Source organism: Monomorium pharaonis, chromosome 10 (assembly GCF_013373865.1).
Source record: "Monomorium pharaonis isolate MP-MQ-018 chromosome 10, ASM1337386v2, whole genome shotgun sequence".
NCBI classification, from domain to species: Eukaryota; Metazoa; Arthropoda; class Insecta; order Hymenoptera; family Formicidae; genus Monomorium; species Monomorium pharaonis.
In genome coordinates, this window is record NC_050476.1 from 7,620,186 (window position 1) to 7,643,924 (window position 23,739).

At 36.3% G+C, this 23,739-nt stretch overlaps 4 protein-coding genes across 5 annotated transcripts; 2 read left to right on the top strand and 2 right to left on the bottom strand.

Annotated features, from left to right (window-relative positions):
- Window positions 1-39: 39 nt before the first annotated feature.
- LOC105831771 (host cell factor) lies at window positions 40-12,536 on the bottom strand. Of its 2 annotated transcripts, none has more exons than XM_012672150.3 (9): window positions 10,830-12,536; window positions 8,566-9,273; window positions 8,333-8,478; window positions 6,739-8,253; window positions 6,405-6,588; window positions 5,030-6,336; window positions 4,718-4,945; window positions 4,231-4,609; window positions 40-4,158 (listed from the first exon to the last, which is right to left on the bottom strand). In XM_012672150.3, the coding sequence occupies exons 1-9, from the start codon at window positions 10,987-10,989 to the stop codon at window positions 4,031-4,033; spliced, it is 4,755 nt and encodes a 1,584-aa protein (XP_012527604.1). In that variant the 5' UTR covers window positions 10,990-12,536; the 3' UTR covers window positions 40-4,030. The 2 variants fall into 2 exon arrangements, with proteins under 2 accessions (XP_012527604.1, XP_012527605.1); XM_012672151.3 differs by having other exon boundaries at window positions 2,642-4,155.
- Window positions 12,537-12,827: 291 nt separating this feature from the next.
- LOC105831776 (coatomer subunit alpha) lies at window positions 12,828-21,462 on the bottom strand. Its single transcript, XM_012672159.3, has 6 exons — window positions 21,261-21,462; window positions 17,215-17,630; window positions 16,128-16,936; window positions 14,839-15,786; window positions 13,547-14,722; window positions 12,828-13,462 (listed from the first exon to the last, which is right to left on the bottom strand). Exons 1-6 carry the CDS (start codon window positions 21,338-21,340, stop codon window positions 13,259-13,261), a joined length of 3,633 nt encoding a protein of 1,210 aa, XP_012527613.1. The 5' UTR covers window positions 21,341-21,462; the 3' UTR covers window positions 12,828-13,258.
- On the top strand, window positions 19,015-20,696 carry LOC114255320. The gene is made up of 2 exons (XM_028193663.2): window positions 19,015-19,352; window positions 19,584-20,696. The coding sequence occupies exons 1-2, from the start codon at window positions 19,071-19,073 to the stop codon at window positions 20,610-20,612; spliced, it is 1,311 nt and encodes a 436-aa protein (XP_028049464.1). The 5' UTR covers window positions 19,015-19,070; the 3' UTR covers window positions 20,613-20,696.
- A 195-nt stretch (window positions 21,463-21,657) lies between the features above and the next one.
- Window positions 21,658-23,486, top strand: LOC105831770 (cysteine-rich with EGF-like domain protein 2). Its single transcript, XM_012672149.3, has 4 exons — window positions 21,658-22,068; window positions 22,223-22,880; window positions 22,969-23,064; window positions 23,141-23,486. Exons 1-4 carry the CDS (start codon window positions 21,904-21,906, stop codon window positions 23,359-23,361), a joined length of 1,140 nt encoding a protein of 379 aa, XP_012527603.1. The 5' UTR covers window positions 21,658-21,903; the 3' UTR covers window positions 23,362-23,486.
- The last annotated feature ends 253 nt before the right edge of the window (window positions 23,487-23,739 follow it).

The following is a 23,739-nucleotide window of genomic DNA, read 5'->3' on the forward strand; positions in this document are numbered from 1 at the left end:
CCCTAATTTATCGCATTAATATATAACGAAACACACATGTTTTTTTTTTTTAGATAGTACGAATAAATTTTTTTATACTCTTATATTAAGATGATATAAAAAACGACGTGAAAAATATATCGAATATAGATTCTTTTTTATTTCGAATGCTATCGATTTTCTAACGTGTCATTGTTTTGCATTTTTATTACTATACAACGGAAAGATAGAAAGGCAAGCATGGAACGGGTGTTTTATATAAGTATAAATTTTCAGTGTACAATTAGATAGCATCAATCAAAAATTTTTCTTTTACGTATAGTATCGGGTCTGCGATTAGGCACGCTAATTCCGTAAATACAGGATATCCGTGTATTATCTAATGTGATTCGAAGGACTTATTTACAGTGTGATTCAATGTAAATCCTTTAGAAGACACGTACGAGAGAGAAAGGACGTTATTAACAAATACAATCTTCGCTTCCTTACTTTTAACTCGTTACGTATATTTCATTTTATATACGCGTATCCTCAACACATCCTTTACAATTCCCCTCGCACGCATCATTCCAATTTACATAGTTGTAGCTTATTACCAAACGGTATAATTATATACTCATCATTACATATTGCGAAACTTTCGTCGTGTGATGTATTATTATAAATCAATTAGATACTCGAGAGTATACTAATCTTGTCCGGCGACATGTGCACGTCGAACCGGAGTTATCCTTATCAAAAAATACAAATCCGCTTAATATCATTCCAGGTTTCATGCGGAGCAATATCATTCATTTAGCATACATTATTGACATCGCACCAAACAATGTCCGTCATCGAAATATCATCGCAACCTTTTATTATCCTATATGGCGCGCACGTAAAATCACTTTCATCATAATCTTCTCGTCGATGTTTTCTCGTAATCATCTGCGCATCTTTAAATATACGATTAAGATTTAGTATAGAAAAAGGATTTATATAGGAAAATTGTGGTCCGAAGCTGACATTGGATCTTTTGGTCTCTCGTACAGCCGATTAATTCGATCTGAGAATCTTCAATCGATATAAAATAAGGTATAGTATATAATTTATGTTTATTAATTAGTATCTTATGTTTTTCAGTAAATTATAAATAGCGACAATTGAAAAAAGGATTCATTTCGACAATAAAAAAAATTTGAAAATTCTCTCAATAAATATCTAATTAACTTACTAATTCAATGTTATTGATATCAAAAGAAGTATGATTTTTTAAATTATTATGGGAAGTAAAGCATAATGGTTCTTTTTTAATTCTTCATTTCTACCAGATCTGTCCGTTTGTGATCGAATAAAGTGAGAAGAGTATCAAATAAATACGTATGTTTTTGTTACTGCCAAACAAGACGTATTTCTCGAAAAGGTAGCACGAAATATTGCGAAGTTATCAATAATTAATAAATTCTGTTCATGTTTTTATAATGTTTCTTTTATTCGCTATTATAGTATTTTGCAATAAAATTTACGATATTTATACACAAAAAAACAATACAGGCTTGTAGAATTAAAAGTTCATAAACAATCTAAATACATCTAAATAAAGTAAGATTTTTACTATAAGAAAAATGATTAAATTAATATTAAATGAACTTTTGCTTGATCTTAAAACACAATATACATATACACATTTTTAAAAGAACAGAACGCTAAAATATATTTTTATAAAGTGTCCATATTTGTAATTTTGTATAAAGTACAGAAGTGCAATGAAGGTAAAGATTATATATTGTATAAGAAATTTATCTATATTTATTTGCACGATATACTTCGGTGAAGGGTATAAATGCAGTGGGACCAGGCGATTTACAAAGAACTAGATACCGGTAAGACGCGTGGTAGTAGTGACAATTTCATGGTATTTTTATGCACAAGGCTTGTGTACACAATACAAATTAATGTCATCTTCTGTTAACAAAATATACAAACAAAATTAAACAACTGATAATTTTTTATTGATCACTAATAGTACGGAGGCATTCTTTTTTCTCTCATTTTTTTTAAATATAAGGATCAGCAAGAACAATATTAAAACAATGTATTTAAAAGTTATCCCATTTATATTATACATTATATCTTTATCTGTATTTTCAGGCAATGCTTCTAAAGATATAGGGTATAAAAACCCACGTAAAAGATAAACAATTGCAATTGTACATTTAATATAAAGTTCATTTCAAGTGTCACGAAAATATTCTCGTGATTGAAGAGATAATTTTTCTGTAACATACCTTCCTAGATTTCCTAGTGAAGTAAACTTTGTAAACGCAAAACTTCAAAATACAACAGATTAAGCGTTTAGGGCTCTGTATTAGTAAAGGATTTTCTATTTTGCTTATGGTATAAATAGATGTAATAAAGTGTAATATATTATATATATATGTATGTATATATATAATATATATCTAAAATAAAAATAATGCAGTTAAATTGCAGTTTAACATAGTCCAAAAGTCAATCGAGAGAAGCAAGACTATCGATAATTTTTGTAATCAACTTGTCCTTGATTAAAAGTTTATTCAGTATATTTTGATTAAAATATAATATGGTCAAAAAGAGATATTAAGAGAATATTATTACATGTTTCTTTCTAATATGATAGCGTATGTTTTTTTCTTACCTCTTTTTTTCGTGTATTTAATCTTCCAATTGTTTGTTATTTACTTGTCTTAGCGCTATAAAAGATTAGAATTTACGTTAAGGATATACAGCCTACTGTTAGATATATCAATATTCAAACAATTGTTTCGTTGCTGTCTAAAAATATCCTTAACTGTTCATGGAGTCTTTTTTTTATCCACTAAAGCATGAGTGACCATCCTAGTGCCCGATCCTTAGAGATATTCATTAATTACATATAGTAATTCATTTTAATATATATATATTATACAAAATATCTCTGCAATCATTTGACAAAAGCATACAAGTAACTTAATATTACACATGTTTAATAGATAATTTTACATTACAGGTTGTGTATTCGGTATCGACAATAACATAGTCTTGTCGCATTTGGCAGTAACAAAAGTATCGGAATAGTGTGTAGCACCGATTGTCACATGTAAAACAGAATCGATGACACAATAAAAGCTTCTCTTACTGCGTGAAAGTGAAACATAAACGAGCAGATTGAAATAGGAGACTAAGGTTAGACTATATATATATATATATCTCTTCCAATTATTCTACCTTATCAAAAAGTATTTATTTTGTTACCTCAGAATATGATAAACACATTTTTCTTAGTGCAAGAATTTTATGTACACTAAATAACCTACGTTTCAAAAGCGAGCTTATTCTGCACATAATAGAGAATGCAAAAAGAATTGCAGATATTCCGTCAATGATAAATATATTATAAAGAATTTGGATGTTTAAAATATATCTTTGTCACGAATATATATATATATGTATAATTGTTTAAACAAATATGTAAAATATCGAATATGAATCCTGTCCGTTTTCGATCCCATACATCTCATACATCAAACTCATTGTTAAATATAACGAGAAAATCATGAAAGCGCGAATGGGCCAGCTGTGATTTTACCGTGATGCAAGTATGAGCATTTAGAGGCGATATGTTGTACCGTTCATTAGAAAAAGCTATAAACATGGAAAAACTTACTTAACTCCAAAAAATAACCATGTCGCAATTTTTATTAACGGTACTTTGTCTTTGCGTAAGATTCTCGCGCACTTTCACGAAAAATAAGATGACAGCGAGTAAGAAACACGGTACAGAAAGACGTCAACGTTCAAACAGAGCACTAAGAATACTTTCTTTCCTCAATCGTTACACATAGACCGAGTGTCGGATATTTTTTTCTTTTTCTTTCTCTTCACTTTTTCGTCGTTTCTTATCGCACGTTTATATCTTTCGTTTACTTGTATATCACGTCGTTTAGCTGGTAATACATTGATTTCATCGTTGTTAGGCATGTAGAAATTAAATAATGAGTAGCATTGCTCATGGGAGTTTCGGCTGTACGAGGCCAGGGAGAGAACAGGCTCACGAGAAATTATCACTAGCTGGTTCCATCTTCATTTTTTTCTGTGGGGAAGTCACTTGCGAACGTAGGTCTGTATTGGCGGGTCTCTTCGCTTGCGGATTACTTTTCACCGCAGTGGTCGGATCTGCTAATAAAAGTATTTGTTCAAATATGTCCCTTTAAAAAGATTTATTCAAATTGCAAATTTCAATTGACTAACCTTGCAACCACCTGACTTGAGTGGCTGGTCCGTATCCCTTGTCGTTTCGTGCTGCTATTCTAAAGATTATGGCCGGTTTCGTAGTGGTGTCCACGTGAGCGGCATTAAGGGCACTATTATTCACCGAACAAGAATTACTCGAACCGCAATAAACTCTAATAAAAGCTAACTGATTTGGATTCGACACAACTGTTTTTGGTTCTCCGTCATTATTCAATGCGGTACTTCGCACTGCCAGGTAGACGGAATACTCGAGGATGGGTCCAACGTTGCTAGGCGGCGGTTCCCAAGAGATTTGTGCGCCGTCCACGGATTTTGATATCTTTATAGCGCTCGGTGCACCCGGGAATCCCGGAAGACACGTCTTAAATGCCGCTACCTACAACAAAAACGAGAATTTATGATCAAGTTTGTAGATTTTTTCTTTTGATTATGAAGAAATATCTTCTTACTAAATAATATCGCAAAATATGTAATTGCATGTTACCTCGCTCCAGGCACTTCGTCCACAACTATTCACAGCGGCAACTCTAAACTTGTAGGCAGTTCCAGGTTCTAATGCTACTTTAGCTCTTCCTTTAAAAACATCCATTGTCAAAGATTGCGTTATATCTAATGGTTCGTCACCAGGAAGAAAATAATGTTGAACGGTAAAACTTGTTCCTTTTATCACTCCCACATCATACCATTCTGCCTCTTTCTTCTCTTCTTCATTCTGTAAAAAAAAAGTTATGTTAGTGACTGCATTTATATATTTTATTTAAAATAACATGTAAATAAAAAAAATTAATTAATCTACCTGTTCATTTTTAACTTTTATTGCTGGCTCTGCCGATCCTAAAGCAGCAGTAGCCAATGTCGTCAAAGCTGTCGAGTCATCTCCAGTCTCTGATCTGGCTTCATTGATTTTTTCCTGCTTTAAATTGTCTCTTTTCGAAATGGCAAGTTCTTCTTTTATTTCCATTTTTGTGGGAGTATGTATTTTTTCTATTTCTTTCTCGACAGGTGCAGCGACACCATTAATCGACGATAAGGGTAAATCGGTCAATTTGTCCTGTTCCTTAGGTGGTTCGTCGTCCTCCAATTTCACTTGTATGTTTGGTGTAACGGGAGCTCTTACATTTTCGGGACTCGATGTATTGTTATCGATCAGCATCGCTTCATCAGCATCATTCGATTTTATAGGAGAACTCTCTGCTGGAAGATCAGTGTCCATGTCTGTGATTTCTTCTTTTATCTTTTCAATTTTTTGACTATCATCTTGAGGAGGATGCGATACGTCAGAATCTTCAGTAAGTAGATTTTCAGACGTTTGTGATTTTTCTTTTTCAGAACACGATTCAGCCTTTTTCACCTGATTGTTCTCATCTCGCTGAGTCTCATCAATTTCCGTTGTTGGATTCACGACATCCGCTAGAGATGTCTGTTCGGATGAAGCCTCTGCGGGTGATTGTACTAAAGGCAACTCGGATTTTATTACTTTTGTGTCACTGACTGTTGATTTAGAATCCTTTTCTTTTTCATTTGGTAACTCTGCATCGTCAGCGCTAGTTTCCATAGGTACTTCGTCATCAACAGATGGATTATCAACATCATCTTTCTTGACTTGACTGGCGGCGATTGATTCGGGAAGGTCAGCTGTCGTTTCATCTTCATTCTTTATGTCAATTTCCTCTTTCACGGTCGATTCCTCTGCCTGAACATTTTCCGATGTATTAACGTTTTGTTCCGATGTTACCGCCGATTCAGTACCGGTTGATTCGGTGGCATTTTCCGAAGTTGGCTCTTCATCTGCATCCATTTTTTCTTCACCTTCCAATAAAAGATCGTCTATCGGTCCATCTACTTGTGGAAGTACAAAGTTTCCATCACCGTCGACTTGCATTGCGTCTCCCGCACCCATCTGAGAAACTAGAGTGGCTGCTGTAGTTGCTTCATTACCGTTACAACTATCTTCCACTTTATCATCGCCGCCAGCACCATCGTCGGTAGCTACCATAAATGATAGGCTACCAGATGGTTCCTGTACTGGATCTATTAAACCAGCCTCTGCTGCTAATGCGGCTAATGCAGCATCAGTGGTAGCAGGTCCGTCAGAAGTAGATGCTGAAATATTTTACTGTGTAAGTTTAAAAAAGGCTTCCATCGTTTTATGTTGTCAAAACATAACTCACCGAGGGAGGCTGATGGTTGTTTCTGTGGAGAAACAAATAGCATTTTGCTAGTATCAATTGAGTCTGACGCGCTTGACGTAGTTACTATAGAACTACTACTACTCGGCAAAAGCGTCACTGTCTTTGCACTTATACCTGCAGGCATTTGTAGAGTCACTGGCTTTCCAGATACCGCTACCGCCTCCTACAATTTCATAAACAAATTTTAGTACTTGTAAAAAATTATTCAACTAATTATATTGTTAAGAATTATGATTATATTTTATAGTAATCGATTAACAATTTAAATTCATATCTCGTAAAAAAATACATAAATGTTTTATTATATACTTACAGGTGTTTTTTGTATCTGTGGCACGGTAACAAGTTGATTCTTGCCAGTATTGAAGATGGCTTGCGTACCGCTTTTCGCAGCAATAGTCACTGTCTTTGGTACACCTCCTTGTCCTGGGACCGTGATAGTTAAAGGTTTGCCGGCAGTTCCACCGCCCATTGCTCCAGAAGAAACAACTATCATCTTGACACCTTGCTGATTCGTGACATGATTGGTAGCCGACAACGGCAAGACGTTTACGGGAGTAGCTACAGAAGTAGCTCCTTGCCCCGCACCAGCTTGTGATGTCGTTACAGCTTGTACAGCTCTTAGACCAGAGCCTGTGGTGACAACGATGAATTGGTTGGTTCTTCCGACTAATCCGCTGTTTCCTGTCGGCTTGGTGATCATTATGGTCTGCTTGCCCGTAATGTTCTGTCCTTTGCTCATCGCCACTATATTGGAAGTCTTCACGGTTGTGAGAATTTTTGATCCCGCAACCGTGTTAGGATTTACCAACCGTAATATTGTCGGTCCCTGATTAAGAGGTTTCGCACCAGTTGCTTGGACGCTTTTGCCAGGAATAAGGCTTACTTTGGGCACTGTGGCCACCATGCCTTGTCCAGTTTTCAAAAGATGTACGATTTGTGGCTGGCCAGATATATTTTGCCCAGGCTTTTGCAAAATGATCTGCTTGCTTTGTTGCGGCGAGGCAGTGCGCAACACTGTGGCGCCAGGTGCGGCGAAACGAATTTGTTGACCTGGTTGAACATTCTTCATCCTGATGGTATTGGTTGCGGTCGCAGCTGCGACTGCAGTCTGTGGCAACATCGAAACGTTGTTCATAGTAATTTTTGGGGTGGCTGCTGCTGCCGCAGCTAAAGCGGCGATTCCAGACATAGCAGCGGGCGTTTGACCAGTAGTAGTAGCAGTAGTAGTAGTGACAGTTGCAGTTGTTTGTTGTTGTTCAGTGGTGACCACTGCCACTGCCGCTGCCGTAGCGACTGTCGTTGCAGAAGTAACTAGAGGGGATCGAATTCGTATAACATTGCCAGTCGCGACTCTCGGAGTCATAGGACTCGTCGGCTTTTGCACTGTTTGCGACGGTACTGGCTTCTGTACAGGACTTGCACTTTGGACTCGCAATGGAGCTGCCACTGCCGTTGCTACTGCAGCTGTCGCTACGGATGCTCTGGCGGCAGCGGCAACAGGCGGTGTAGCCGAAGGAAGAGCGGCGACTGTGGTCACAGGCGGAGATGTAATAGGTACAGTTACGGGAGTTGCCACCATCGGAGAGGTTGTCACCGCAACAGGAGTACTGACAATAGGCGCAGTTGGTGTTGGTGCGCTCACCGATGGGAAGGTCGCCGCTACCGGTGGCATGTCATACTTTTGTATTTGAAGAATATAATATTGCGCGGACGGGCTCGCTGTCCAGCTGACTTCCAACGTTTGCGTGGAAGCCCTAACCAGCTGAACTCGGGAAGGCGCCGCTGGTTTACTGACCTCAAGGTACCACAAATCTTTACAACAAACCTAGAGTGAGAGAAGAATTATATGATTAGTACAACAGTTTCATCCAATTAAAAGTCATGTCTATTACAACAATTCTAACCTGATTGTTCCATGCTTTGCGATAACCATCTCTACCAGACCAAACGTAAAGTCTACTATGTACTCCAACCGCGCAATGACCAGCTCGGGCACGAGGAACATTTTCCTCCAAGGAATCAACGGTAAGTTGCTCCCAAGTGAGAGTTTCTAAAATAATAACATTTGGTAGTATTGATAACATTTCTATCTTCTGGACTATATTAATTAGATGAATAATACATAAATATAATTTACCTAGGTTCAAGCACGCTAGCGTGCTCGTACACTTCCATTCCTTCTCGTGTGTCGCGACTTTAACGTCATCGACAACCAATGGCACCCATCCCCCAAATACATACATCCGATGACCAATTAAAGTGGCAGTATGAAGCGATCGTGGTAGAGGAGTAGGACCATGAACCACTGGCTTGTTCCAGGTCATTGAATCGACATCGAGGAACCACAAATCACCTAAACGGCAACCGCTCATGCCACCATAAATCACCAGACAAGATTTGCCTGTGGCGCGATCGGCGTATGCCACTCCAGTATGGGATTCTCTGGGAGGTGGCGCGTGCCCGTGTGTTTGCGGCACATCCCAGGCTGTTTGGCCATTAGGAAGAAGTTCGAGCGTATATAGATCATTCAGATATCTCGGTATATTATTTTTCGGGTCGTCACTGTCGTTCGCCAGACCCCCAAAAAGGAAGACCCTGTTACCAATGAGGGTAAAACTATGTCCCAATCGTGGACACGGTGGTGGCTCATGCTTCGGTGGTTTTGGCTTCAAACGCTTCCATTCCCACCGGCTCGCTTGTAATTCGTACAGCTCATTAGAATATTTGCCATATTCTACCATTCCACCAAAGACAAAGATACGCGTGCCATCGACTACAAAACCATATGCCGCGCATCCTGGCGGTATGTCTCCTTTCGTGGATGGCACAAACCATTGATTTGTTGCTGCAAAGATATACCGTATGTAAACGTTTCGATACAAAACTAGAGTGCGATATTTTTGTTTACATATATTCGCATATATATTTTTCAATGCAATGCACAATTTTTTAATTATAAAAATTATAAAAAATCTTTTCTATTACTGATATATGTATAAATACATTAACCTCAATTTTAAGTTGTATAATAAAGACATTTAGTATTTCATTGTTAACAATAAATATACATATGTAAAGTTGAAAATATATAAATAATATATAAAAGATGAAATACATAATTAACATATATTAAACAATACATTAAATTATGCAGTGATACATAATTTGTATATAAATCATGTTATTTTTACAATTTCATACAAAATTATATAATTACAATTATGTACAAGTATTTTATAAAAGTAATTTATACAATCATCTAAAATTTTATTCAATTTTAATAAAACATTAATTTGTATAAATTTAATAAAAAATCTGTTGCCAAAAAAATGTTTCAATAATCATAACTTCATAAATACTTTGTAAAGTGTGATATTGATTCAATAAATTTTTATTGAAATATGGAAAATGTGGTATTCATAGTTCGATTTTAACTAATATAATCATTTTATTGACTGATTGGATTCTCAAGACTAAACTAACTTTAAATAAATCCGACTATAAAATCTACCGCTTTCAACTGCACTTGCATTTTTATTTTTCTTGTTCTTTTTTTCTCTGACAAGTTTGGCTATAGCTATATAATCTTGTTTGTAATAGTTGCAGAAATAGATTTGATGAATAATTTTTCATCCCACTATAATTGTTTTGCGCTCGGAAGAAGATTCGTTCGAGCGAGGAAAAAAAAGAGGAAAGAGAAAAATTGTGGAAAAGCAGACGATGCAGCTACAAAGAACGGACCATATGTATTCTGGCTGTTACCATGGCGAACTTGCGCACGAGGACAAACATTTCGAAATCGGGCTTGAAATGCGCGCAGCGCAGCGCGCGCAGGCGCACGACGATGGGTAACGTAGCGCGAGAAAGATAATAATATATGTGCGGACGCGCGCGCGGGTGGTGGAAGAAGGGCAGAGAGAAGGAACGAGAACGAAAGGAAAAAGGAGAAAGAAAAGGCGGAGAAGCGCGAACGTGGAATGACGGGAAACTCGGCGCGTTGCAACGGGAGCGGCGATGGAGGGGGGAGGAAACCAGGAGAACGATGGCGGAGAGGGGGAGGGGGCGTTGGAGACAGCAATGGCCGCTCCCGCGCGTATAAACATGCAGAATGACAGACCGCGACGATCTCGCGGTTCCGTCGGGGTCGAGCGGCCGTCCCGAGGACGTGAAGGCGCTCGCACGGTCAAGCCCGACGACGAATGCCGGGCCTGACCGGCGGCCGTTCCGTTCGGGACGCGAAATCGGCGCGTACGGCCGCGGATCCGGCCGGTCACCGTCTTGTCAACGTATGCCGCCATATTGGTTCGCGGGAATCGCTAGGTACGACTCCGTGCGGAGCGGCGCGGCGCGGCGCGTACAGAAAGGGACGCACGAGCACACTCGGCCAGGATTTCAACTCACCCGTGTTGTACACATGTAGCTCGTCGACGATCCCCTCGTTCCCACCGCCGAAAACGACCATAAGGTCCTTAATGGCGACCGCCCGGTGGCCATGCCTGGGTCGCGGCTGGGGCCCGGTCGGATTCGCGATCCGCTTCCACTTTAGCATGGGTGCCGCCATGATGACCGTCGATCACATCATTTTTTCATACCGCGCGATCGTACAGCACTACCAGCACCAAAGAACTGTCGTTTTCCCGTCGTTTTATCGTCCGATCGTTGCCGCCGACGAAGTTTCGCTTGGGAAGCGCGCGACGCTCAGCGGCTCCGTTCCGGGCGTCCCCTCTCCTTTCTATCACAGAAACCCGCCGTATTCGTCCGTCGTCAAGACCCGTCGACGACGATAATACTCGAAGGTCCACTCGCACTCGCGCAAAACTCGCCACCACCCCCGAGCCGCGCCGCTCTCGGGGCCGTGCGTCCGGATTCTAACCTCTCACCGGAGGCGCCGTGAAACGGCGCGAGCTCCTCCCGCGCGCACTCGTACTCGCACACTCTCTCTCTCGCGAACACCGCGCCGCGACGTCCTCACGTCCGGCGACAACGACACCGGGGCCCCGTTTCCCCTCGTTTGTGGTTCGCGCGCGCGCACCGTTCTCCCGCACCTTTCCGATTCGTGACAAAAGCCGCGGGTCGGGGTAGCAAAGCTCCGAGGGCGCCGAGACTCGCCGCTACGCGAGGAACGGTGTATGGCTCTCCGAGCGGCGCGCAACACGTACACACGGTGAGGCGACGCGTACCGTGTGTGTATGTGTGCTCGTCCGTATTTACGTATACGCGGTGTTTACGGCCGTCGGCAACGTAAACGCGCTAGAACGGCGACTCGGCGACGAACGAGGCGCCGCGACCCGGGCGGGCGGATACGCGCTCGCGACAAATCGCCGACGATCGACACCTCGAGGATTCGAGAATCTCGAGATTGTTCGGCGCCGCCGGACGGCGGCGTCGTCGTCGTCGATTCCAGGGGGCCTCGGGAACGCTTCTACGTGTGCGCGCGCGCACGATTCTCGTTCTCTCCCTCTCTCTCCCGCCTCTTCGTCCGCTATCACCGCTGCCGTACCCTCTCGCGGTGAAACCTGCGTCAAAACGAACGAAAAACGGCGCGGCAAGATATCACACCGCGGCACGATCGCGCGACGCCGGGCCAAGCGACGCGTATCCACGACCCGACGCTTCCGACGAGGGAGACGCGGCGACTACCCACCGGCGGCGGGCGATTCCGTCGTACTTATCGGGGAAACGGCCGGAATAGTCGGTAGCTCGATGGCGCGCACGAGCGGCCTTCGCGGACCTCATCCACCATTGCACACACAACGCGTCGGTAACGAGCGGTAACAAGCGCATTGCCAACTGACGTTGTTCTGGCAGTAAAACCCAGCGCCCGAGCGATTAATCGATTCGATCTTCGAGTCTTCCCCTATAGGAAGGTCGATTGTCTCATTCTCTTTCGATTAATGTCCAATACGGCGAATGGAAGTTTGTAGGACAGAAAAGTCGACTAATCGCTTGCCCAAAAAAACTTAGCGGAGATAAATTGTTCAGAAAATTATATATTATATAATTTCTATCTGTTCAGGAAAGATCTTATCCTTCTTCTAACAGATTTTTGTAAATATTGGAAATAAAGTAAACAGGTTAAACCAAAGAAGTATTATGAAGATATTAAATTTAAGATATTTGTGCATAAGATATCAACCAATCACAAATCTGAACTAAAAAAATTTTGAATTTTATGGATTTTATGTATACTTGAATTTATATTTTTTTATATTAATTACAGATTTATTATAAATAAAATTATTTCAATTACTTTAAATAACAAAATTATTTTATTATACATAAAATTTAATTACTGTGTGTTTTAATACATTCATAATACGGTTTGATCTTCTATTATAAGTTGAAAAATTGCCATACTTATTAGAAATTTTTAGGATTTGATTTGTAAATATTGCACTCTTTGTTACGCAAATATTATTTTATTTCTTTACATATTATCCTAATGGTTTGAAATATTTATCTCTGACATTGCATATCATAAGTTTTATGTCCCATTTTTAACAATGTATAATAAAGCATAGCAATTCTCAAAATCGAAATAAAAATGATAAAAATATACAAAAGGAATTGTCATACTCAATTAATGAACAATACCTGGTTTGATGTTCATGCTTTGTTGCTATTCATTTCACGGAATGCTAAAGTACAACTACTTTCGTAAAAGCTAGAAATATTGTTTGCTTCTCATGATCACTAATTTAAATTTATTTAAATTATTAAAACTGTGTGTATATATAACATCTTAAAATTAAGGAAAGCTATAAATTTTTTGAGAGGAATCTTTCAACTTTTTAGATATAAAAATACATAAATTGATAACGATATAAATATTACTGTTCTTTGCTTATCAAGGCGACTTCGCATATTTTACACACTGTATCTTTAAACTGTGGATTGTAGCTGGCACCGCACAAGGGACACTTCACTTCCGGCTTTCCTTTGTAAATAGGTGTGTACGTGCTTGCGCATAATGAGAATGGATTGTGTTCGTCATACGCTAATTTATGTTCGTCGACTGGATTCTTATCACAAGACTGAAAAAAAGGATAAATCAAATTTTTCATTCGCAAACATTGAGCAATTATATAAATATAAACGTATAAGAAAAAAGAAATTACCTGTAACAGAACCCGAATTTTGTGCGCAAGTTCTGGATTTGGTCCAAGCTCGAGTAATCTTCTCGCGAACGAAGCGGCGGTTTTATAATTCTTCAATTTGTAGAATAAATTTACAGCTACTTGAAGAGTAAGAATCTGATGTACGGGTTGCAAATTACAGTGCGTAAAGTAAGCTGCCATCTCACAAATCCTCTTCTGTTCCGCTAACGTAGCTCTTGGTAGACTTTTACGTTCAGTCTCCATTTTTAAACCTAAGATATATTCGCGACAGATCTGAACTAACTGATGTGCTTCTGCAATATCCTGTTTGGTATCAACAACGAGTAGTGGTACGCTTAATAAAATACTCTGTAACTTTTCTATCGCCTTAGCAAATTTGCCATTGGTCGTCAGTTGATAGCACACTTGAAGACGCTGGACTAGCTCGGTAAGATGCAATCCTACCGCAGGTAAGCCTGTTTTCGCAGATGCGCCATCTTTCCAATTAGTATCCTTCCAATTTCTTTGAGGATATCCATATAACGACGGTATGTTAGGTAAACATGCGTAGGACGTTCTGGAGCGTGCGTACGTACTTAAGAACAGAGATTGGTAAGGCTCAAACTCCACTACTCCAACCTTATTATTCAATAATCTAAAAGCGGATTCAAACGATCCAGCCAAAATATGATCGACTACAAATTTGGAATTAGTAATCCAATGTTGCGGCGGTGAGACTCCTTTAGTAGGTAGACATTCATAATTATGGCTCTCATCGGAAGTCACTGCAGCTTCGAGTTCAGGTGGAAGATCAACATCCTCGACGTCCCATCCAGGATTCTCTTCACCTTCTGGTGCAACTTCCGCGTCCATACCTTCTTCGTCGTCTATACCGAGTTCCTCATCATTGCCCCAGCCTTCGGGTGTCGCTTCACCATTGTCTTCCAGAGCAAGAGCGGCAGCTACTTGAGTTCTACTGCGAGACATCATTGCGCCTTCGAAGAAACCTTTAGAAACAGTCAGCAACGGCCAGTTGTTCTCAGCTTGCTGAATAGGTACTGGTGGACGGAGGTACGTGGCACCTTTTTCTAGCGCAGAAAGTTCTTCACTCATTGACTGATATTCCCCATCATCATCTTCATTTGATATTCCATGAATTTTCTCGGTAACATATGCCAATGATGCTTGTCCAGAATTCTATAAACAGAAATTTATATATTTATATTTATATTTATATATTTTTTATTATAATCATAGTCAGAATCAATAAAAACTTATTTTTAATTTATAGAAAATTATTGAAGATAACATACCCGTAAAATCTTAGCGCGTTCATAAACATCTCCAAGAAGTAAACTTCCTTGATATTGTCCAGATATATCTTTCCGAATTTCTGCGATTTTTATCATTTTACGCAACTTTTCCAAGTTGCCAGTTATTAGGTAAAGAAAAGCCAATTTTTCGAAGTTCTTAGTCCTTTGATAGCACATTTCTACAACTTGATGATTGCCTTGCAGCAAAGCGGTTTGCGCTAAACTCTCCCAGCATGATTTCTGATCGAGCGATCTCGCCGCTTCCAATGCGACTTCGATATTTCCACATTCAAGCGCAAGACCAAATCTAGTCTTTTCATCTTTTACAAAATGAAGCGCCACTTCTGGATATCCTTTCTGCTGCAAGTATGCTATAATTGATTGTCCAACAAGATTCGCGGTACGAACCATGTGTAAAACTTCTTCGTATTTCCTGTTGATCAGCGCTAGCTTGAATTTGTATTCAGTCGGGTCTATTCGCAGAATCCTTGGCTTGCACTCTCGATCCAAGCAATAAACTTGATTGCCTTTTACTCTCGTGACATATATCGGCAAATCTAACGTACGAATAATGCCGTAATCACCGTTGCTGATCGCATATTTAATGTGATTACTGGTCGTGTAAATAAATACGCCAGAATCGTCCCAAGCGCCGGATTTCACTCTAGTGTTTTCGTGTATGCAACAGAGAGACTCTAACCGACGATTACAAATGTTAACGGTATGTTTGGCCAGCAATGCGACATGAGACATGTCGCTAGACCACACGACGTATCTACATTTTGCGATTTTTTCTTCTGCCAATGTTCTCTTTTGTTGTACGTCAAATAGCGTTACTTGTTCTGGATCACGCAAAAGTAACATGCCGGTGCCAGCGTAAAATATTTCATCACAATTCGGAATTTGCACTTTTTTAGTAACTTCATTCTTCAAATTCTTGATTACTAACTAAAAAAGGAAATACGGTAAATCTATATAAATTAGAAAAATACCTATTTATAAAAATAAAAGATAGCATAAATATGATAAAAATATTAAAAATATGTACATAAGATCGTAATTAATCATCTAATTAAAATAAATTAAAGGAAATACAGTAAATCTATATAAATTAGAAAAATACCTATTTATAAAAATAAAAGATAGCATAAATATGATAAAAATATTAAAAATATGTACATAAGATCGTAATTAATCATCTAATTAATATAAATTAATTCAAATAACTAAATTAATAAATTTTAATTATTTTGAAATTTATGTAAATTTCGTATAAAATGCTAACTTACCGAATATGCTCTATCCAAAACAGCAAATCGATTTCTAGCAACCCAAATGGCGGTAACACCAGATGCCCGTTTCGTCTCAGCATCCGTGTTTGAATCTCCCTCGCGCGGTATCATGTACAAATCATAACTACTATTTTCGATATTTGAAGACGATCTTGTGCATATTAAAACGCTATTTTCCGCCTGGTTGTACGACATGCTGTAGGGTGGTGTTTTTCCTCCGCCGCGTATCTGCATTACCGATGTATCCTTTGACGTGGTAAAATCTAGTTTTCGAAGAAAACGGTCCTTCACGTAATAAAGAACATTTCCGTAAACCGCATACGCGGGCCGTTCTCTCTCGAGTTTGAAAATAATCATTCCAGAATCGTGACCGGCAGCAAAAAGATTAAGCGTTGGATGTGCGGCAAGAACCCAGAATCTCTCGTGTTCCCTCCTAAATGTATGTAAACACGTGCGTTTTGTCATGTCCCAGACTCTGATACTCTTATCTTCTGAATTAGAGAGAATGAGATCCTGTCTAGGATGAAACAGTACACAAGATACGTTGTTGTAATGACCGCGACATGTATCTACTTCCCAAGCCTTAGCATCATTCATCCGCCACATTTTGATTTGTCTATCATCTGCTCCAGAGACAATAAGAGGCAACGTTCCGTGAAAGCATGCCCAGTTTACGCCTCTGTCATGACCTTCCAAAACATATTTTACTACTGCGTCGGCCTGACCAAATAAATCGGTCGTTCCTGGATTCTTTAGGTGATCCTCGAGACCTCCCGGACCTGGCGCCACGTTCTTCTTGCGTAATCCTGCAAACACATTCCTCCAGTTATTAAGGTACAATAATACCGTCTGTCTCTGTCAATAGTTACGTAATTAATGAAACTTTCTTTTTGAATTCTATAATTAACTGTGGCGAAAAAAATATATCAACAATAAAAAACAAATAAATTTTTATTAATATTAACATTTATTAATAAATTTTTTCATAAAATAAAAAGTTAAAAAAAAGTCTTATAATTTTTTATTTTAATAAGTTTTATAATTTTCAAAGACTTTTATTATGAGAAATAATATCAGAACAAACCGGAAATATCCCAAACTCGGACCGTTTGATCCAACGAAGCTGACACAATAATGTCTTCCGTAGGATGAAATTGGGCACACATTACATAATGATTATGTCCAGTCAGTACACAAATGCAAGTGCGACTTTGCCAGTTCCAAATTCGAATAGTCTGATCATCTGAAGCACTGAGGATCCAAGGATATTCTTGATGAAACATTGTGGTCCTGATATAATCCAAGTGTCCCAAAAGAGTAAAGATACATCTCCGTTGTTTGTAATTCCAAACTTTAATCTTATAATCGTCTCCGCCAGAAACAAACAACGGCTGTTGATTATGGAAGCATATGCCTCGAACGGGTCCATCGTGTTCGTCGAATTTGTCGAGCAAGGCGCACATACGGTAATCCCACAATTGTATAACGCCATTATGCAAACTGTAATTTATTTACGAATGTAAAATATTTATATACGATATTTTTATTCATTACATTTTTTGTTTTTATGCGAAAAATGCGATATTTTATAATAAAATATAAGAAATAAAAAGTTATACATATCTCTATTGTATTTTTTATTTAATTTTTATTTTATAATTAAACATTTTTATTTGCTAAATAATTTTTTATTTCTTTAATGTTATTTAATTCGTACAATTTTTTTATATAATAAATTTTATGAGTGTATGGTATCGATTATGAAATTACTATTAGTTCTGATACATGTCATGTATATAATTTTTTTTTCAATTGCCGTGAACCGTAGAGGTGCTTTGTGAGTATCCTGGATTGCGAAAACCGGCGGTTCGCACGATTTTTTCATCTGAACGTATGATTACAAAACGATTGCGTAAATATAGAGGTCATTCGGAAACTGGATTTCGGGCCTACGCCTCCATACAGAGTGTTCCAATTACACAACAAAAACAAAGCGAATTTAAAGATTTCGATTATCCTTATGCCTAGAGATTAATGTGTAAATTTCATTATCTCTGAACAAGTCTAAAAATTTTATGTATTTATAAAAGTCAATAATTAAGATATTCTTAATGAAACTTGATGAATCTTTATGATTTGCATCTGATTGTCTTATAAATTTTTACATTTTCCTAAAAAATAGGTATGGCACATTCATTATCTGCATCAGAATACCAAAATAACACAATTATTTTTGGTTCCTCCAATCCTACCTTCTGATAATATATTTAATATATACATAAATATTAGACACCTACTGTCATCAATTTTATTTACTTATAAATACATTAAGATATTCTTAATGAAACTTGATGAATCTTTATGATTTGCATCTGATTGTCTTATAAATTTTTACATTTTCCTAAAAAATAGGTATGGCACATTCATTATCTGCATCAGAATACCAAAATAACACAATTATTTTTGGTTCCTCCAATCCTACCTTCTGATAATATATTTAATATATACATAAATATTAGACACCTACTGTCATCAATTTTATTTACTTATAAATACATATTTAATAAAGAGATCAGAGATAATTGCCTAATTTGTCACATTAAACTAAATTTCAGAAAAATTTATTACATCTTGATTACTTGTATTATTTCAAGATCTAATTAATATGTAGACAAAATATATAATGTATTAATGTAAATAAAATTATATTATTATTACATAAATATAATAAGTAACAAATAAATTTTACCGTCATTAATTATAAGATATTTTAGAAGCAATTTTATTGCCTATTATTATTATTAGAAAATATGAATATGTATAATTTTAAAACGTGTTGATAAATCTTTTTAAGATTGTATCAATATTTATAAAAAGGATAATCTATTTTTTTTAACTAAACGATATATCTTTTCAAATAATATGTAAAGCAATCAAGGTATGATAAAATTATCTAAAATTCGATCTACATACATTATATTTCAACGAATTCAACGGCAACTGAGAGATAGACTTCATATATCCCCTGAGGACATTTTTACGGAATCAGGTCATCAGAAACAGAGGTGTATGTATGGTGGGGAGATGTTAAATGTATGTTGGACCGTATATAGAGATCACATTATTACGTATTTTAGTAGTTCCCTTCTTATTTTCCTTAAGTTCACATCACTTTGTCAATCTTCGACAATGGTGTTTCTTCAATTTTTTACTATTGCTATTGTAAGTATACATTTGTATTTAAATAACAAATTTATATACTGTATTCTAAAATGTCTGATATTTATTTTAATAATTTTAATTTATTTTAAATTCTTTTTTTGAAACAAATTTGAAACTTACCATGTGCATGTTTATTATGAATCGCAATTATATGAATTTTATTATAACAGTAATTAATTAATAATATAACTTGTAAGTTTATATAAAACTAAATAAAATAATTTTTTTCAGCTTTTAAGTATAACATCAGTGAAAACATACTCTGTTCCATACCAGAGCATTCAGTTAGCGTTTCCTATCACGCCAAAGTTGATATATACATCTGAGTCAAATCCTGCTTTCAGTGGATATTCTTATACAACTCTGGATTTTAATGGTGGTGAAAGTAATGTTATTTTTACAACTGGTGCTGATTCTGCGAGCAAATTAAAGGTTGAAATAAACTCAATGAAAACATTAGAAGAATATTCACCAAAAAATAAAAACCAAGAGACCATAATGTCTTCGGAACAATCTAAATTTGTCAAAACTGAAGAAAATAAGAATAAACAAAAACTGGTCACTAATATTAAAGTTCTCAACAAAGAACAAAATTTTTCAAAAAATCCCGAAGCAGATTATAATCTTTTTGAACCTCAAACAAATCTTCAGCAAGTCTCCCTTGTGGATATACCTTACTCTTTACTTAGGGAAAATTTACTAAACTTTCCACTGTTTCCAAGATATCATTTATCTTCGAATATAATACAGAGCCATTACAATCCCTACGCTGATTTAGAACTGCCTTTGAATAATTTTGATTTTTATAATCCTACTGTACCATTATTTTATCAAGCAGCAACAATCATTCCCAATAATGATGATTCCAAGTTAGCATTGACAGCTGATAAAAATATGAAAGCATCTACAGAATCACAAGTTACTAAAAGTTCACAAGCAAATGCTATTGGTTCTGAATCTAGTTCGACGAAATCCAGCATAATAGAATCAAGATTAAATTTAGAATCAACAACAAATGCAATTGAAGAAACACCATCAAGTCAAACTGCTATTTCCATGAAGAAACTTGAATCTACAATCACATCTAAGAAAAACAAAAAAATTACAACTAATGAATCTGCAGGATCATTTCAGAACACTGTTGAGCAGACAACAGATAACACAACAAGTAGTACTGAATCAACAAATACAGAAACAAGTTCCTTAATGATAAAAGCAAATATTGCAACATCCAAAAGATGTACAAGATGTAAGAAATAATCTAACTAAAATACAAATCCATATATATGATATGAACTTTTTGTCGCCAGTAGTATTAAATAATAAATAAGTTTATCAAGTCCACAAATTTGTTTATTAAATAAACAATGTTTCAACCATTAATTTTTGGTCCTCTTCAGGTATACATACAAATAATTAATTTATTTTATGACATAACGACTTAAAATATTTACACCAGAATATATTCGAATCCATATATATATATTATATTATATTGTATGTATTACATTTATAATAACAGTATTTCTAATAAAACGTAACAATCTTTTACAATTGTAAATACTATTTTAATTATATCAAAATAAATCTTTTAATATTTATCATGTAAAAGATATAAACTCTTATTTTTAATAAAATAAAAACAATTTACAAACTTATAAATTAATATCTATTTTATACATTTATTAGTGTCTATGTTCAAATTATTAAAGTTACTGTGCGTTAAATAAAAGGTTATGTTTATTAATGTATAATTACAAAACATGATATTATAAAATTAATATCAGATAATTTAAATAGTAAAATAATTTAAATAAAACATTTTACTTCTATAAACAAATAAATATTTTATTAATAAATATTACCAAATGGTCAAAAAATTATTTGGAAGAATGTCTGTCACTTTACCTCGCTAGCACCCAGGGACGTTTCGGATGAAAAGACAAGCCTTTTACTCGAGCAGACTTCGTCTCGAACTTCGTCAACATCTTGGTTTAACTAATTGTTCAAAGCGTAATTAATTAGACATCACCTTTTCCAAATTCTTTAAACTTTTGACACGACACGAGACACGTCACTATGCGATCACGAACTATAAGTTACCAATACGAAAGATAGATGGAGTTTGTGATTGTTGCAATTTTTTTTCTAGTGATATTTCTATATTACAAAATAAACTCCCTAAAGTCACTAGCGCTTTGTCGGGACATTTGATTGGCTGCTCCAATGCGTGCGTGCGTTTTCATATTCGTAATCTCTAGCCAAGGAATTTAAACCACATCGACGAATTGCACGCGGTGCGCTTTGATTGGTCAGCTTTGAAGCTGACACGTTTGTCGTCTGGTTCGCCTAACCTTGGACGTCAATCCTGTCAGACGTTTTGAATGAAACTATTCGGAGCAATTATGATCTAGTCCGAGAATAAGATAAATGTGCGGGAGTCATTCGCCTCTTATTCCTTAAAAATAAAACAGATACTTCTCTTTGTGCTTCCTTTTTATTATTTTTTTATAGATATACTGTAGTTGTGTCAATAGGCCGGTGTGGTATAATGCGAGTGCCGACCAACGTTGTTTTTCTTAGCATTTTTGTGATCATATCGACTTGCATGAGCATCGTTCAATGCGAGAAAGAAAAGCTGAGCAAGGAGGAACTAAAATCTCAAAAATTTCCGCCCTGCGCAGCCTGTAAAATACTTACCAATAGTTTTAAGAAGGTAAACAATCTTCCTTTTCTGATTTTACACAGAAGTATCAAAGTTGCCTTAAAGTCATTTTACGTCAAAAAGAGACATAATTCTATTGCTATTTTAAGACAAAATTTTAAGTCAAGTGAGATAAATATTTTTATGAATTATAATTATATTGTAGGGTTTAGAAAAAACAAGTCGTGGAAAATTTGAAGGTGGAGACAGTGCTTGGGAGGAGGACAAGTTAGGCTCATATTCAAAAAGTGAGATACGATTGATTGAGATACAAGAGAACTTGTGTAAAGATATTGAGCATGGCGAGGCACAATGTCAATCTTTAGCTGAAGAATTGGAAAATCAGATAGAGGAATGGTGGTTTAAGCATCAAGATATTCATCCAGATATATATGATTACATCTGTATTGAAAAGACAGAGCGTTGTTGTCCAAAAGATCATTATGGCCCAAAATGTACACAGTGCCCAGGATATCCAGATAAAATCTGTAGCAATAATGGCAAATGTAAAGGGGCTGGCACAAGAAAGGGAAATGGTGGTTGCTTCTGCGACAAAGGATATACTGGAGATATCTGTTCAGAATGTGCTCCAGGATACTATGAATCTTATAAGGATGAAAAGACCTTGCTATGTTCTGTATGTCACATGGCATGTGACGGGTCTTGTAGAGGTGGGGGGCCAAAGGATTGCGAGAAATGTACTATTGGATGGTACATGATTGAAGATAAAGGTTGTTTTGATATTGATGAATGTGTAAAAAGTGATGCTATTTGCCCTGGCAATCAATTTTGTGTTAATAAAGAAGGAAGTCATGCTTGTTTGGGTATACATATATATTATCTATTTTTAATAAATTATTTTTATAATTTAGATATATATATATATTAAAATTAAAAATTTGGAATTTTCAGCTTGCGATAAGGCTTGCAATGGTTGTACTGGTGATGGACCAGATATGTGTCTCAAATGTGCTGAAGGTTTCTATAAAAAGGATAATATGTGCATAAGTAAGTATTACAAATAATAATGTTATATAGTCTATTTTTTAATAATATATATTTATAATTTATTTTATATTTGTAGATTCAGATCTTTTTGGCCGCAAAAAACAAGAAAATCTGATGAGATATATGACATATTTCGGCCTCTGTATGGCAACATGTATCATTTTGCAGCGCAACGTTTATGCTGCAAGCGTTATTGGTTTATTAGTTGCAGTTTATATATCTGTCTCAGAGTACATGATCGCGCATAGCAATGTCCAGGACACAACAGCAAACATGGATATTTTAGGACCAGTTTAAGTAGGAATGTAATTGAAAAAATTCTTTGTAAAGTTATTTCTACATATTGTATAACGATCAAGAGCCATTATCCACATGTAAAATATGTCGTAGATATTAAAAATAATATAATTAATTTTATTGTATAAGTTAAAATGATGCCAGAATTTTATTTATTAATATTTTTTCTTGCTATATATATATATATATATATATATATATATATATATATTTATTTATTTGTAAAATTATCTTTAATATATGTTTCTAATATTATATATACATATATGTTTGTTTCTATATGATTTGTGTAACATAACTATATATATTATTTTTATTTAAATATCCCAAAAATTTTTTTAATTATATAGCTAGTTTTTTACTATCATTTCTTGTTTT